The following is a 16,208-nucleotide window of genomic DNA, read 5'->3' as shown; positions in this document are numbered from 1 at the left end:
ACGTGGTGGTCTGCTGAGTTAATACATTCTAAAGGTTTTTATCTGTTAGTCACAGGATGTTAGATCAGAAACAGAAGTAAGGTGTGGCTGTTCTGGGCTAAAGAAGACCTGAGATAAATGGTTAATTAGACTCTGGACCTGCAACGTTCCAAACTCTCCACAGTCTCCGGAGTGATAGTGATAATCAGTTGGTCAGCCTTGCAGGAAGTTCAGTCCAAGGTTCAGGAGTTCTTCTGGGGAACTTTTCTTTCACTATATACATAGATACTACTTACAGCTGGTGATTTTTTATCTGTTAGTCACAGGATGTTAGATCAGAAACAGAGGTGGGCAAGGAGTGGCTGTTTAGGGGGCTAAAGATGGCCCAAGATAAATGGTAATTAGGCTCTGGACGTGCAACATTCCAAACTCTCCACAATTTCTGGAGTGATAATCAGTTGGTCAGCCTTGCAGGAAGTTCAGTCCAAGGTGCAGGAGTTCTTCTGGGGAACTTTTCTTTCACTATATACATAGATACTACTCACAGCTGGTGGAGAGGATATGAATATTGAAGGTGGTGTAAGGTTCACGGGAACGTAGAACATCTTTCACAGGTACCCTAGATATACTTGGGGAAAAGTGTCTCTAAGGTGCCTTTGTACACCCAATACCAGGAAGTGTGTAAATATGTATTTATTCCGCCTAATTTGGTGAAGGTGCCAAGAGCAGGCGACTCCAAAGCTTCAGCCTTCAATTCTGCAGGTGTAAACCTCAACTCTTTTTTCTTTTTTTTTTTTTTTGAGGGGAGCTTTTCTACTTTATTACAAAGAGAAGAAGCCTTTATGTGGTCAGAAAATACAAGACTGATCTTTGTTCTCTCCTATGAAACGCTGCTGTTCACATAGCCAGACTGAAAAGGCCTCGCCGCCCTACCCACCACTTCGCGGACCCTAGAACTACATTACCTATAAGTCTGCGCGGGACGGCCTGACGCTGCCGCGAAGCACCCTGGGAAATGTAGTTCGCACACCAAAAAGAAAATCACTTTCCAGAGACCCGCCCTCGCGAGCGTTGCGGCGCAGGCTCGGCTGTGTCCGGCGTGGGGGTCTGGGGTTCAGGCCGTAAGTGGGGCCCGGGCCGGGGCCGGGCGCAGGGCGGGTGCGAGTAGCGAAGGGGAGGCACGAGCCTCTGCGGCCGGCGGGGATGCGGGTCTCCGGGGGCCGCGGGAAGGCCCGGGCCACGGTGCAGCGTGGTGCGGAGTCCGGGCTGTGTGCTACTTCCTCGGAGTCCTGGACCGGGAAGAAGTGCAGCCCGGCACCTCCTGTCCCTGGGAAGCTGCCTCAGCGTCTTGTTTTATCTTCGAGTGACGCTGCCCACCCTAGACACAACTCAGCACACCCTCACTGACCCCGCGGACCGCACACCCCTCGGGTCCCCAGGACTCCGGCTGCATCCGTGGATGTGTGTTGGGAGGACCTTGGGTTCTACCCTTTTAGTGGCCCGAGTCTTTCTTCCCTAGGGAACTTCCCCTCTCCCCCACTTGGCTCCCTAGTTTGGGTCCAAAGTTCACAAACTGCCATCAAGATTAATGGGAGGAATTTAATTCATTGCAATGGTATATTTTGGCACCGTGTGCCAAAGGATATGAGAAGCGGAGATTTCAGCAAATGGTGGATGGTCCCAAGGCCTCTGTTACCGTCTCAGAATCTAGGGTTTGGCCTTGCCTCCCCAGCAGATTAGGTTTGCTGATGGAAGTGGGCTTTCTCCTTTCCTAAAGAACAGTTAATATTTGTGTGGGGAAAGCCCTTTATATTAAGTACTTGCCTTCTGTCGTGTCACCTGACTGGCTGAATTGCCCTACAAAACATTTTACATATAAGTGAATATTTCTTTAGAGAAGTTGGCCAAGGGGACACAAAGTTAGTTAGGATCCCTGTAAGGATGAGAGAGATCAGATCTTGTCTCCCCAAAACACAAACTACTGTGTATATCAAAAGAACCATTTCGCAAAACAACTGCTCCCAAATACAAGGAACATTTGGGGAAATTCATTTTAAGAATAAAAGCATTTATGTGACCTGTCATTTTCTTTAAAGGATAGTATTTAGTTCCACGATGTTTGGGAACCTCTTTGAAGAGGATTATTCCAGTGTGTCAGAAAATCAGTACGGAAAGGGGAAGAAATTAAAGACTAAAGCTTTGGAGCCACCTGCTCCCAGAGAATTTACCAATTTAAGTGGAATCAGAAACCAGGGTGGGACGTGTTACCTCAATTCGCTTCTTCAGACGCTTCATTTTACTCCTGAATTCAGAGGTATGCCATGTTACATGCGCTTGAATGATAATACGTGCCATGGACTTTATATATAATTAATTATACAAATCACAGAGACAATGCATCTTAAAGGTATATTCCACAATATGTATTTATCATTGCAAATGTAAGACTTGCATTGATGGTTTTCTGCAGAGAATTGTGAACCTTAAATTTTTAATCATATTCTGCATGTTTCCATCAATTAAAAAATAAGGCAGTATATCTCTTTTCTAACTCTCATAGTTTAAAATACCACATAAAGACAATTCTGTCATAGCTACCAGAGTTTGTTATTGCTATTATTTGTAGTTTGGGGCTTAAAACGTTCCCCAAAGTAGCAAACACTTAAGTCAGCATTACCAAACAATTATATCTTGACTGCTGAAGTGAGAAGAGGCATCACCTTGTTTATAAGCATCCGAAGTTGATGTGCATTCTGACATCAGAATACTCTGACCCTGATCTGATCTGACCTGAGCTGTCTTTGGCCTCAGAACCTGACCTGGAAAAGCTCCTAGAGTGTTAGTTATCTCTCAAGGGCAACTATTCAGACAGTCACTACGGCTAATGGATACTGTCTGACCCTGCTGGAAATGAAAAGTGATGTTCCAATACATCTTTCTAAAATTTGGAAATTATGAATTCCGAAGACCCAAGGATTTTAGATAAGAGATTATCTAAAATAATAACCCGCCTAGATTGGCTGTGTTAAAGGGGGGTGATTGGGAAGGTGAAGAATACTTCTAAGCATCCGAAGTTGATGTGCATTCTGACATCAGAATACTCTGACCCTGATCTGATCTGACCTGAGCTGTCTTTGGCCTCAGAACCTGACCTGGAAAAGCTCCTAGAGTGTTAGTTATCTCTCAAGGGCAACTATTCAGACAGTCACTACGGCTAATGGATACTGTCTGACCCTGCTGGAAATGAAAAGTGATGTTCCAATACATCTTTCTAAAATTTGGAAATTATGAATTCCGAAGACCCAAGGATTTTAGATAAGAGATTATCTAAAATAATAACCCGCCTAGATTGGCTGTGTTAAAGGGGGGGTGATTGGGAAGGTGAAGAATACTTCTCTAGAAACAATGTATTTGTCCCATTCCAGCTCAGCACAGCAGCTTCCTTCACTGGGGCCTTAATGTCTGTTCCTTTGATTCCAGCAGGAACCTTGCTTGGCTGTGCACGGCCCCTATTGAGGACCCAATGTAGCATGACTTTGCGGCTCCATCATTTCCACAAGATCTCTGTATTCTGTGGACAGTCTGGTTCATCCTGTACTTGAGTACCAAGTTCCCCTTCCCAGCATCAGCCAGTTTTATCAGATCTTTGCAGTGCCCTTCTGTTGCCCTAGGCTTAGAAAGATTCCCTTCTCCCCAGATTTTGAAATCATTATTGTTGTTCCCTTCTAATGGGCCACTCAAATGGATTGGACCAACTGAGCTTAGAGTGGCACCTCTCATCCTTGCCTCTGTCTTCATAAAGTTGTCTCCCAGTGCTATCAGAAGTTTCCTTCTTGGGAAATTTTCAGCCTCAATAAGTTTCCTCAAAGGGATAAAATTTTTCCAGATTTTAATATGGTTGAGGTTAAATGGCAATGTAAGGTAGAATATAAGCTTAAGAAGAGATTCAGAGCACTTGGGAGGTGGAGGAAGGGCTGGAGGATCAGGAGTTCGAGGCCACATGAGACTCTAAAGCAAAGAAGATGCTGAGTAGCCAGCTGAGTGGCACACATTTGTAAGGCCAGCACTCAGGAGGCACCAGCAGGAAGACTGAAAGTTTGAGGCCAGCCTAGGCTAGGTAATGAGACTCTTTCCAAAAATAAGAGGAGGAAGAAGATGAGGGATTAGGCAGATCATGGAGAAAACAAGGAGGCAGGAGCAGGGCTGAGTGAGTGGCCGGCCTCCCCTCCTGTGGGAGCATTGCAGTGGGGTAATGGAAGACGATTCTAGAAAGTCTTTGAATGGTTTTCTGCGTTAGCCTATAGGTTTACAGTTTATTTTTGCCAGTTCCAGCAATTAGGGCAAAACAGAGCAGTCATCACGGTGATCACTCAGGTGTCAGCATTTTTCAGTAAACAGGCAGACTCGCCCATCCATCCCTTATCTCACTGTGGCATAGCAAAAGTTTTCTAGAAGGAACTCTGTCCATAGTCTGGATGGGGACTTCCCAAAAGATCACCCGTTGGGTGATGACCCTATATGTTGGACTATAAAAAGTTCTGGAGACCAGTACAGGGCCTGACAGCTTCTTTTTCTGAGTAAAATCACCAGCATCTCTTATCACCTTCACCATAGAAAAGATACTTTCACAACAAAAAAGCAAAGAGCGTTATCAATCTCAAGGTAAGGACAGTCCTGCCTGATCCCCACCATGGAGGGTTGGTTAGCAGCCCCACACGTCAGGAAACACACCTGGAACGCTGTCCTGTTTTCTGAGATTCCTCTTGGCTTTTGAGTTCCGTTGCCAGAGTCGATGCAAACCAGTCTTTTCTGGTGTTTATAGGATTTTGTTTGCCCAGGTCCTTGCACGTTAGGCAAGCAGTACCATTGAGGTACAGCCTCAGCTGTCGGGATTTGATGAAGGGTCTTGTCATGTAGATCTCGATGGCCTTGAATTGGAGCTCCTCCTGCCTCTGCCTTAAGGTGCTAGGATTTCAGGTGTGTGCCACTGTGCCCTGCCTGTTTATATCTGTATATTCTGTGGGTGTGCCTAACTGAAGCCTTAGTATGTCACTTCATTTTCTTAGATTCAGTGCACAAAAATGTTAAAAGAATGCAAAATATGTAGCATGAGGGTACAAGCCCTGCCTTTGTCATCTCTGGATCTGTAACTGGTATTGCTTACTGGTGTTCTTGGCTTTCTAAATAATTTTCTAAGATGTCATCATATAATTTTCATGTCTAACTCTACTTTTTTTTTGTTTAGAAGCTTTATTTTCTCTTGGTCCAGAAGAGCTTGGTTCTTTAGAAGATAAGGATAAGCCTGATGCAAAGGTACTAACCCTATAATTTCCTAGAGTCTTTTAGAGTGTTGGTGTGCATGTCTGTGTATATGCTTGTTTGTCTGCATGTATGGAGGCCAGAGCTTGAGGTCCTCCATTGCTTTCCCATATTCACTGAAGCAAGGTCTCTCACGTGTACTGTTTTTGTTACTCTAGCGGGGCTCCCTCACCCCTGCCTCTGAGAGCTGGGGTACAGGCAGACTGCCACACCTGCTCAGCATCGGTCTGGCCACCTCACTCATTCGTGGATGCCAAGCACTTTACCCACTGAGCATCTTCCTAGCCTAGGAGATGGAGTTTAAGGATGGAATTAAGTTCCTTATTCATAGAAAACAAATTTATTACAAAGTATTGTCTTTATTGTCAGAGAGTGACTTGCCTTATACTTAGTTAGCAATAAAATTTCCTCCACAAAGGAATGACTTTCCCAAATATGATGGATGAGGCTGTTCCGTTAAATAGACCTTGCTCTGCGTTTACACTATGGTAAAGGAGGTATGGAGAAATTTTCTATGCCAGCCTCCCAGAACATTTATTTAATGCACTTACTTGCAGTACTGTGTGGAGAAACCCTTGAGACCAGTATTTTCAACTTGATGTTCTGGAAGTACACAGGGAGGAAATTGGTGTGTGGTTTTGTACGTTACGTGAGCGAAATCATGTTTAAAGTGTGGATCTTGGCGTGTTCTCACTCATGAAGCCTTGTCATACTCAGGCTTAGTTCTCCTCTTGTTAATGGTCCTGTGTTGTGCTGCAGCCCCATGTCTCACAGACAGACAGGGAACAAGCTTTGTGGGCTTCCTCTACCCAATCCGCTGCAGATCCATACTTTTGTAGTGTATGCTTTCTAATGTCATGGGAGTGGAGAGCTGTCACAGGCGTTCCTAAATGCTTACTCTACCCTTTGGCTCCTTAGAGTCTGGCCTGCGCACTGGCCCCTGAGACACCTTGCTCTCAGGCCTGGAGCTAGCAGGAAGGGAGGCAGGATGTGAACCAGCTTACTTTGTGAATGTTTTGTCTGCATGTATGTAAGTGTACCACATGTGTGCAGTGCCCACAAAGGCTAGAAGATGGTGTTGGATCCCCTGGAACTGGAGTTACAGACAGTTGTTAGCCTCCATGAGGGTGCTAGAAACCAAACCCCAGGTTCTCTGCAAGAGCAGCCAATGTTCTCAACTTCTGAGCATCTCTCTAGCCCTGTGGACTGGCTTCTTGAAGGATCAGAACTCCATAGTGAGATGTATGTGCCTGGGAAATTCCTACATTCACCTTGAATATATATATATATATAGTGTGTGTGTGTGTGTGTGTATCAGAGATACTTTAGAGAAAGAATGAACTATGGGAAGTTTAACTCTGGTCGTTTGCATGGTTTATTAAGGACGATTTGAGTCTTGATACTGATCTGAACTCTGTCAAAGGAGAAAACTCTAGATAACTAAAACTTTTTGGACTGAATTAGAATTTTGGAAGAACTGTGTCTTAATTTGTTCTCCCTCTGTAGTGAGGGACGTGTGCCCTTTCTGCTGAATGAACCAGGAGATAAGCAGCTTTCGAAAGCCTGGCTCGGCTCCTCGGGTTCCATGGAAACGTCTGTCTCTCCCCAGGTCCGGATCATACCTTTGCAGCTGCAGCGCTTGTTTGCCCAGCTCCTGCTCTTGGACCAGGAAGCCGCATCCACCATAGACCTCACTGACAGCTTTGGGTGGAGCAGTGATGAGGTAGGAAGTTGCCAGTGTGGGAGGAAAGAGTTAACTGGCTAGCCTATTACCTAACTTCTTTAATCTTGTCTTGGGGCCACATGTATGTTTTTAGGTACTTACTGTATCTAGGGTATATGACTGGCTGTGACTCAGTATCGAGGGGAACACTGTGAACACAGGCAGGCGTACAGGAGCTGGCTTTTGAAATGTATACTCTTAATAATTTTTATATAGTCTAGTTGAGCAAGAACACATATTACATAGAAATTATTTACTATTTCTATAGCAAACTGTTCAGCAACATTTTAGTCTTTGCCAATAATGGATAAACTGATGATTTTTTTTTAAACACTTTAGAAATTTATTATTTTTACTTTATGTGTGTTAGTGTAGTGCACTGCCTACAGAGGTCAGAAGAGAGCATCAAATCCCCTAGAACTGGAGTTGTGAAAGGTTGTTAGCCGCCATGTGAGTGCTAGAAATCGAACCCGGGTTCTCTGCAAGATCAGCCAGTGCTCTTAACTGCTGAGCCGTCTGTCCAGCCCCTGAACTGATGATTTTTTACAATGCTGTCTGCCTTTGTGTTTGACTCTGGGAGTTCTGATCATAACATGCTCCTGACCCCACTTCGTTTTCCTCCCTGTTCTACTCTAGGTCTTTAACTTCACTTTTCTGCTTGACTTCCCAGAAGGTGAACTACCACAAACAAACACTTGTTGGCAACAAGTAAGAGTGCTTATCGAGGCACATGCCTTTAATCCCAGCACTCGGGAGGCAGAGGCAGGCGGATCTCTGTGAGTTCAAGGCCAGCATGGTCTACACAGTGAGTTCCAAGGCAGCTGGGACTACAGGGAGACCCTGTCAAAAAAAAAAATTTTTTTTTAAAAGAGTGCTTATCAATACTGACTAGCTGTTAGTATATGAATTCACACAACTCAGGGTTTTCCATTATTTATGGACTAGGGATATTCCTGCAAAGACAGGCACAGGAGACGGTCACAGAATCAAAGAGGCAGTGATGGCAATACTCCACGTTGCTTTTACCAGTAAGCTTTGAACCGTAGCCCTCTACCCAGGAGCACTCCTTAATCCGGTGGTGCTGTGCTCTGGGATTGTAGAGGAGACTTTGAAAGGAGGTGATAATACAGTCCCTAAACAAGTGTAGGTATGTGTCTGGCACTTGGGATGAATTTCTTTATCCTTCCCTTTAAAACCACAATCACTTCATTGAGATTTGCATGCCACAAAATTCACTCTTTCAAAAGGTACGGTTCAGGGGCAGGAGAGATGGCTCAGGGGTTAAGAGCTGGCTCAGGGGTTAAGAGCACTGGCTGTTCTTGCAGAAGACCTGGGTTTGAATCCCAGCATCCACATGGCAGCTAACAACTGTCCATGACTCCTCTCTTCTGTCCTCTGAGGGCATTGCACAACATGGGTGCACTTACATACATGCAGGCAATACATGCATACACATAAAATAAAAATAATAAAATATTTTTTTAAAAGATACAGTTCAGTGGCTTTGTAGTGTTTTCAGAGTTGGCCGCCTACAGTTAACTATGTTAGAACATTTTCACTGCCCAGAAAGAAATGGTCCACGCCTTTCCCTTTCCTCCCCACCCCCTCTTCCAGCCCTTGGCTACCCTTTAACCTACTTTCTATCTCTAGTTCTGCCTGTCCCGAACATTTCATAGGGACAGAATTGTGCAATTCGTGATCATTTGTAACTAGCACGTTTCACTTACGATAATGTTTTCAAGGGTCATTCCTTCTTACTGCCCAGTGATCTCTGCTGAGTGGACACGGAACAGTGTTTATTTCAATCCACTCTTTGGTTCATGGAGACTTCCCTTTCTTTTTTGAGCTTCCAGTAAGTTGCTGGCTTCCTAATTCTTCAGCCTTGAAACACTTTTTTTATTTCATTTTTTTCCTAAGTAAAGGACTGGACCTGAAGTGGTAAGAGAGGGTCTGCTTGAAGTTTTCCTTCAGAGCCGGTAATGTGGACAGGTTTGCACCCAGTAACATTTGAAAAGTCAGGAAAAGGTCACCAGTCCCACCCCTGCTTCAGGTTCATCCCCTTTGTCTGTAGGTGAAATTTATTTTCCCATTGTCCTGGCTGCCTCTCTCTGTACCCTGAATTGCTCCTCTGCCTCCTTTTGACTTTACTCAGCAGTCAACAGTTACAGCCACGGCCGAAGCCAGAAGCCACTTTCCTGTGTCTGCACACTTTTCTGTGTCGGTGGGGAGGGCTCAGCAGTGTTTTCCTTCAGGACAAGGCCAAGGCTCCTCCTGGGACTTGGCCACTGCTCTTTTCTCCTTCTCAGTGATGGTACGTGCCTTTGATGGACAGATTGTGCTCTCTCTCTCTCTCGCTCTCGCTCTCTCACGAGAAAAGTAAACACTTTTCTTCTTCATTTTGTTAGTTCGTTGAGAAGCTCACGCAGTGTATTTTCATCATGCTCACCTGCCATTCTCTGTGTGAACTTTTTTTCTTCCTCACTTTTTATTCTGAAAATTTCATTCACTGTATTTTGAGCATATTCATCAGCCCTCCCCAACTCCTCCCAGGTCCACCCTCCCCTTCCCTACCCACCCAACTTGATGTCCACTCTTTTTTTTTAAACCGAAGTCCAATTTGTCTTACCTACATGCTCTTGGCTGTGTGGCCATCAGCTGGAGTGTGGTCAGCCTACCAGGGATCACACTCTTAAAGCTGACTCTCCCTCTCCCAGCAGCTCAGTTTCCAGTAGTTCCTCAGCAAGGGATGGAACTCCAAGCCCACCTCCACCCTCCATGCTGGGATTTTCTCTGGCTTGAACTTGCACGGGTCTTGTGCAGGCCGTCACAACCACTGTGACTTTATATGTGCAGCTCCCCTAATATGTCTAGAAAACAGCTTCCTTGTGCTCATCTGACACTCCTTCTGTCCCCTCCACAATGATCCCTGATGCTTGGGGGAAGGCATGTGATAACAGATGTCTCACTTAAGGCTAAACACTCCAAAATCTCCTATTCCCTGCACCTTGACCATTTGTTAACTGTCATCTGCTGCAAAAAGAAACTTCTTTGATGAGAGTTCCGAGATGTACTAGTGGGTATAAAGGTAAGTCTTTAGGAGTCAGATTGATACTACATCCATCCACCGAGTACTAGTAGTAGGTTCTCCCCAAGGACCTGTAACTGTCTAGCTTAGGTTCTTGGCCCCGATAAAAGTACCAGGTCTGAGTTCCATCACATGGAATGGGCCTTAAATCTAATCAGAAAGTGGTTGATTACTCCTATAACCTGCCTGCCACTGTTGCAGCAGTGAGCATGTCTTGCAAGGCCTGTCATTATTGTTAGCACACAGTGTTCACAGCTGGATGAAACTGATGATAACTCTTCTGCCCTGGCAGCACGTTCCATCACTATGAAAGCTAGCCAGTAGGGATGAAGCTTCCCGGCCAGTACCAGCTTCATTTCTCCATGTTCAGTGACTCAGACATGTGGTGTCTTTAGGAATAAGGTCTTATCATCAAGTTCTGGAGGGTAACCAAGAGCACTGACAATAGTTTGTAATTTGGGGATCCATGGGACCCCAATGACCAACAATCCCAAAAGAGGTAGCCTGTTCTTGGCACTAGGCTTTTTACTTGATAGCCTGTGGTGGGGCAGTGTCACCCCATTTCAATTCTTCATATATATGCATGTATTTGTTTTAGGAAGTTTCTAGAGTAGTAGGTTTCCATGTGACTTTTTAAAAACATATTTAGTGTTAATTATTCTACCCATCTTCCATCCCATTTAACCCTGTTTTTAAGGAGTAATTGACACACAGCCAAATGACTCCTAATGGATTAAATCCCACTGGAATTGTCCTCAGTGACACTGTTAATCTTGTTTTGTTGGTTTATACTCGAGAGTGGTCAGCTCTAGCTCATCTGTGCTGTTCATGAGCCATGTGATCTAAGTGAGCTTTCCCTGTATACTCACCACTGGCTCTTAGATGCTGTCTCAACCTCTCTGCTATTTACTTCTTTGTGGCTTGGCCAGGTGTGTGGTCTCTATAGTAGATAGTACACTTTGCAGGGCTGGGGAGCTGAAGTGTGTGTACACCACACATTGCCTAGTTACATTTCCATTTTGTGGTATAAATAAAATAGGTGGTGATATTTTAATCTGATCTTGTCTACTTTTGCTTAATCATCTGTTCAAGGTGTTTCTTATGTGCTCTTGTTAACTGATATTGTTTTTAAAAATTTGAAGCAAAAGTTACATTTAAAGCTACCTGTTTTAGCTGGGCATATGCCTATAATATCTGCACACAGAAGCTCAAGCAGAAAAATTAAGTCACAACCAGCCTTTGCTACACTGAGACCCCATCTCCAAAACAAAAAATGTTACCTGCTTTGTAGGAAATGAGACAACATGATGTGCAGGAACTGAATCGAATTCTCTTCAGTGCTTTGGAAACTTCTTTGGTTGGGACCTCTGGCCATGACCTCATCGATCGTCTGTACCATGGAACCATTGTGAACCAGATTGTTTGTAAGGAGTGTATGAATGTCAGTGAGAAGCAGGTGAGGAAATGAGCATTTCGGTAATAAATACTCATAAATCATAATTCATGCAGTTAAATCTGTAATGCATGTTACTAGAAGTAGTGCATCAATTTTAACGTGTATTTTAGTGAGTTATGCATTTCATATGATAGATCATAATCAAATTTAGACCTCTTCCCCCATCAGTTTTTTTTTACTCTGTACACATAATCCAGATTTCTTCACACAGTCTGAAAAAGGAAAATTCTTACTACATTTATGTACTCACTTGTGTGTGTAAGTCATATGTGTGTGGGTGTATGTGTACCACAGCACTTACGTAGAGGTCAGAAGACAGCCTTCAGGAGTTGGTTCTCTTTCCACCATGTGGATCCTGAGGATAGAACTCAGGTTGTCAGGGTTGGTGGTAAGTGCCTGTACCCACTAAGTCATCTCACCAGCCTGTACATTCTTAAAACAATCTTTATTCAGTTCTCTGATATTTGGAAAAGAGTTTGGGGACATGTTTACAAGTAGGAGACTATGCACTCATGAAAGAAATCAATTTCATAGTGGCTGGAATATTGTAAAGAAAGTTAATTAAGGGAGCTGGAGAGATGGCTCAGTGGTTAAGAGCACTGGCTGCTCTTGCAGAGCAAGGGTTCAAGTCCCAGCACCACATGGTGGCTAATGACCATCTGTAATTCCAGTTCCAGGGGATCCAGTGACCTCTTCTGACCTCTGCAGGTATTGCATTGACACAGTCACACCTACCTACATGCAGGCAATATAGTCATACTCATAAAATAAAAATAATAAATTTTTTTTTAAAAAAAGGAAAGTTAGTAGCTGCCTGGCATGGTGGCACACACCTTGAATCCCAGCACTTGGCTTCATGTGTGCAGTGTTTTAAAAACATATATTTGATTATTCCCAATATATGTTGAGCTGGTAAATGTTTATAAACCTCTGTGAAATCACCTCTTTTCTCAGTAGAATACTCTGATATTTCAGGAAGATTTCTTAGATCTGACAGTAGCCGTCAAAAATGTGTCTGGGTTGGAAGACGCACTCCGGAACATGTACGTAGAAGAAGAAGTGTTCGACTGTGACAACCTGTACCACTGTGGGACCTGTGACCGGCTGGTTGAAGCAGCCAAGGTAACCTGCCTTCCTTCCCTGTGCTTGGAGACAGGAATGTGTGCCAGCCAAGGTCACTTGTGTGGGGTCTGGAAGATACGCCCGAGTGTGTGTAAAGCTGAGGATGGAGAAGGTGTTTATGGTGTTACCTGTCTTAATTTTTTACAACAACAAGATAATGTTTTAAGCTTTATTAACCTAACAATGCAACTTCTGTCCCTGGATAAACATATCTGTACCTCAGTGTCCCTCAAGTTGCCTGGGATAAACTTGCGCCTGGCAAAGTGCTGTCATGGAGGAGCTGGTCTCTGTTTTTATTTCTGCCACGGTGCTCCTGGCTGTGCCTCCCCGTCCCGCTGTACACGCCTGCACTCCAGCGACACCTGTGCCTTTTCCCACTTGGATGTTACCTTGCTAGTTACGGCCGTCCATGGCACATTCCTTATTTCTGCCTGTACGACAAGGCAAAGCGTAAAGGAGACTAAAGAGCAGATTTCTTAGGTGGAGAGCTTCTACTTAGACGTGTCACCTGTGGCTGGGCACCTCTCAGATGTGTATTCTCTGTGTGACCAGTTGTGGAACTCATGAAACATAGCGGAACGGGGCAGAGAGAACACTGGTGCCTCCCTCAGCTCTCACTCGTGAAGCTTCCTTCTACAACAGAGCGATGTACACAGAAGGCCACAACTGGCCAGGTTTCACAGAATAGGAGACTGCAGAGGGTGTGTGTCCCTGGATGACTCCTATATCAGACCTCCCACAGCTCAGGGACCATTGCAGAAGAGGAGGTGGAAAGATTGTAAGAGCCAGGCTTGGTCCATGAACATAGGGACACAGAGGCTTTCAGGCCACTGGAAGCTTGTACATGTGAACTTGCGGCAGTGGTGGCATGGAGCACAAGACCCATGTCAACTCAGTCAGACAAGAGCTCAGAGTGGAGCAAGGAAAGTAGGTGGCAGCCAGCCCTATCTGGGAACTGTTAAAGACTGATTACTGCTGGGTGAGGGACAGTAGGCCGAATTTACAGTCTCTGAATAGGCTGACTACACTCCAGTGGATGAATTTATACGGAAGACCATCTGGGTGCAAATGCCTGACTTAACATGGATAGTGGAATGCGTGAGGTTTGGCCAAGGGGTAGGGGCCATGTATGGGAAAAGCGGTTTAAATTTGATTAAGAACTGTTGTATGAGATATACAAAAGCTCAATAAGAAACTTTTTTTTAAAGTGCATTTCCTTTTCAGTATGAGCTAAGAAAGAAAAGTAAAGCATGTGAACCCATGTGGACTCTGATGGTGTTCAGGTTAACTCACCACCGCCATTCCATTCGTGTAAATGTTCATCACTCTAGACTACAGAAGGCATAGAGACTTCAACAAGAACGTGCCGGGCAGCTGCATCTTAACGGACCCTCACGGGCGCCGTTAGCCTGCACTGCGCACTGCGTGTTCCAGCTCCCCCGAGAGGCCGGGCTTTGGCGTGTCAGTACCCAGCATTGCTGGCGTTGGCCCCACATTTTGTTCAGTTCGGGTGTTGGGGGGCGTCTGCTTGGCTACCTGAGCCCTTTGGATCCAGGCATCCACTTTGCTACCCGGGCCCTTTGGATCCAGAGCACTTTACCTACATATTCTCAAGGAGTCGTGTGTCAGTGGCTCTCTTCAGAAGACAGATTTTGGAAGAGGTTTTTAGGAGACTTTTCCCTCCTTTACCTTATATAGCAACCAAGTATATGTCCCCCTCACCACCCTTCCACAGCTGTTCGTGATACTCAGGGTGAAGTTGTTTTTCATGTATTTTTCATGGTTAACATCCATCAAAACATTATCAGTACCAGTAAAACTGCTAAGTCCTAGGAATTCAGGAATATAAAAATGATGGCTGGAGATGACCTGTGTGTTTAGTACGCATAACACAAATGCTGTTTCCCACTCCGCTGGACCGGATGAGCCATTCACCACCCCCTCTGGCCTTCCTCTCGTCTCCTTCTCTACCTGTGAGCACTGTGGTGCTTTTCGCTTAGTTGTTTTATAGTTGAGTTGCTTTGTTTTTTTCGGCATATCATTCAGGCATGTTTGGAGATACGCCGTGTTATAATGCCTATTTTATTCTCTTTTGTTTCTGTTACTGTGTAGCCCAGATCATCCTCAAATTCATGTTCTTCCTGCTTCATCCTCCCGAATCCATAAGGATACCAGCTGTGATTATAAGTATACAACACCATGCCTAGGCTTTTCCTTTTTTGGGGGGGGGGTGCTGGGGGTTTCTTTTTGAGACAGGGTCTCCCTGTAGCTCCAGCTGTCCTGGAACTCACTGTGTAGACCAGGCTGGCCTTGACCTCACAGAGATCCACTTGCCTCTGCCTCCCAAGTTCTGGGATTAAAAGTGTGTGTGCCACCTCGCCCGGCCCATTTTTTTTTTTAACCCATAGAATTTGTGGGATTGTTTCTCCCTTCAGGCCACCAGTGCAGGAGGATTGTGGACAAGTGATGACTCTTAAAAAGCATCTTAATTAGTGTTTCGTTTAGAATTAAAACAGCAATAAGATGTCTGCTTTTGAACTTTGCAACAACAAATAAAACTCTAGCTGGTAGATCACAAGCTCTGGGGAGTCACAGTCCTTTTTGAGTCTATGACAGCTATGGATCATCTCTCCAGAAAAAAAAAAAAAATACATATACATGTAAAATTTTCCAATCCTTCAGAGTTCCAGTTCTTCACTGATAAGAGCTGTGTGTTTGCTATGTAAACTGGAGACCTAGGAGCTGAGTGAAATGCCAAGGGCTGGGCAAGAGATAAGCAGTGACAGAGGGTGTGCCCAGGTATGACATAGTCATCAAACAGTAATTTTGGATAGCAATCCTAAAAACATAAAACTACCTTATAAACACTTTGTTGTAAATGTAAATGAGTGCCATCATCAATCCCATAAAGTGAATTCATGGTAAGGTTATACGATTTAAGAGTGTATGTGTTGCTGTGTCATAGGTAGCATGTATCCTTTCATGTAACTACATTTTTGAAACTTTGTCAATTTTTTCTTTTTACAGTCTGCCAAGTTGCGTAAGCTGCCTCCCTTTCTTACTGTTTCATTACTAAGATTTAATTTTGATTTTGTGAAATGTGAACGCTATAAGGAAACCAGCTGTTACACGTTCCCTCTCCAGATCAACCTCAAGCCTTTTTGTGAACAGGTTTGAATTACGCTATTTTCAAATTCTTTCTGCTACCCTCCCACAATTCTCTCTTTTATGGCCTTCATTTTCAGTTGGTTTATAGTAGAATCTCTCCACCTTGTTAGCCTTTGATGTTCAATAATTCTTTAGTCATGGTGACTGTCCCCTGCGTTGTAGGGTGGGTATCAGCATCCATGACCTCCATGACTGGGTGACCACAGCACCCCTACTTGACTATGACAATCCAAAGTGTCTTCGGACGTGGCCACAGTCCATGTCTTCAAGGAGGAGGGAGTAGTCCAGACTGCCTCAAGGACTTCTCAAGTATTTATAGCCCTTTTGACTTTCTCTCCCCTCCCTCCCTCCCTCCC

At 44.5% G+C, this 16,208-nt stretch overlaps 1 protein-coding gene across 4 annotated transcripts in view; it reads left to right on the top strand.

The window, feature by feature from the left end:
* Positions 1-1,024: 1,024 nt before the first annotated feature.
* Positions 1,025-16,208, top strand: part of Usp40 (ubiquitin specific peptidase 40) — an 84,175-nt gene continuing 68,991 nt past the window's right edge. For all 4 annotated transcript variants that reach the window (XM_029565961.1, XM_017799389.2, XM_017799388.2 and 1 more), the window contains exons 1-7: positions 1,025-1,100; positions 2,076-2,293; positions 5,225-5,292; positions 6,908-7,021; positions 11,398-11,562; positions 12,538-12,684; positions 15,712-15,855. In XM_029565961.1, the coding sequence (XP_029421821.1) occupies positions 2,095-2,293; positions 5,225-5,292; positions 6,908-7,021; positions 11,398-11,562; positions 12,538-12,684; positions 15,712-15,855 (837 nt within the window). In that variant the 5' untranslated portion in view covers positions 1,025-1,100; positions 2,076-2,094. The remainder of the gene's footprint in view (positions 1,101-2,075; positions 2,294-5,224; positions 5,293-6,907; positions 7,022-11,397; positions 11,563-12,537; positions 12,685-15,711; positions 15,856-16,208) is intronic.

This window comes from Nannospalax galili, unplaced genomic scaffold (assembly GCF_000622305.1).
Source record: "Nannospalax galili isolate Female #2095 unplaced genomic scaffold, S.galili_v1.0 scaffold1138, whole genome shotgun sequence".
Classification (NCBI taxonomy): Eukaryota; Metazoa; Chordata; class Mammalia; order Rodentia; family Spalacidae; genus Nannospalax; species Nannospalax galili.
This window is presented reverse-complemented; position numbering and strand designations above follow the sequence as displayed.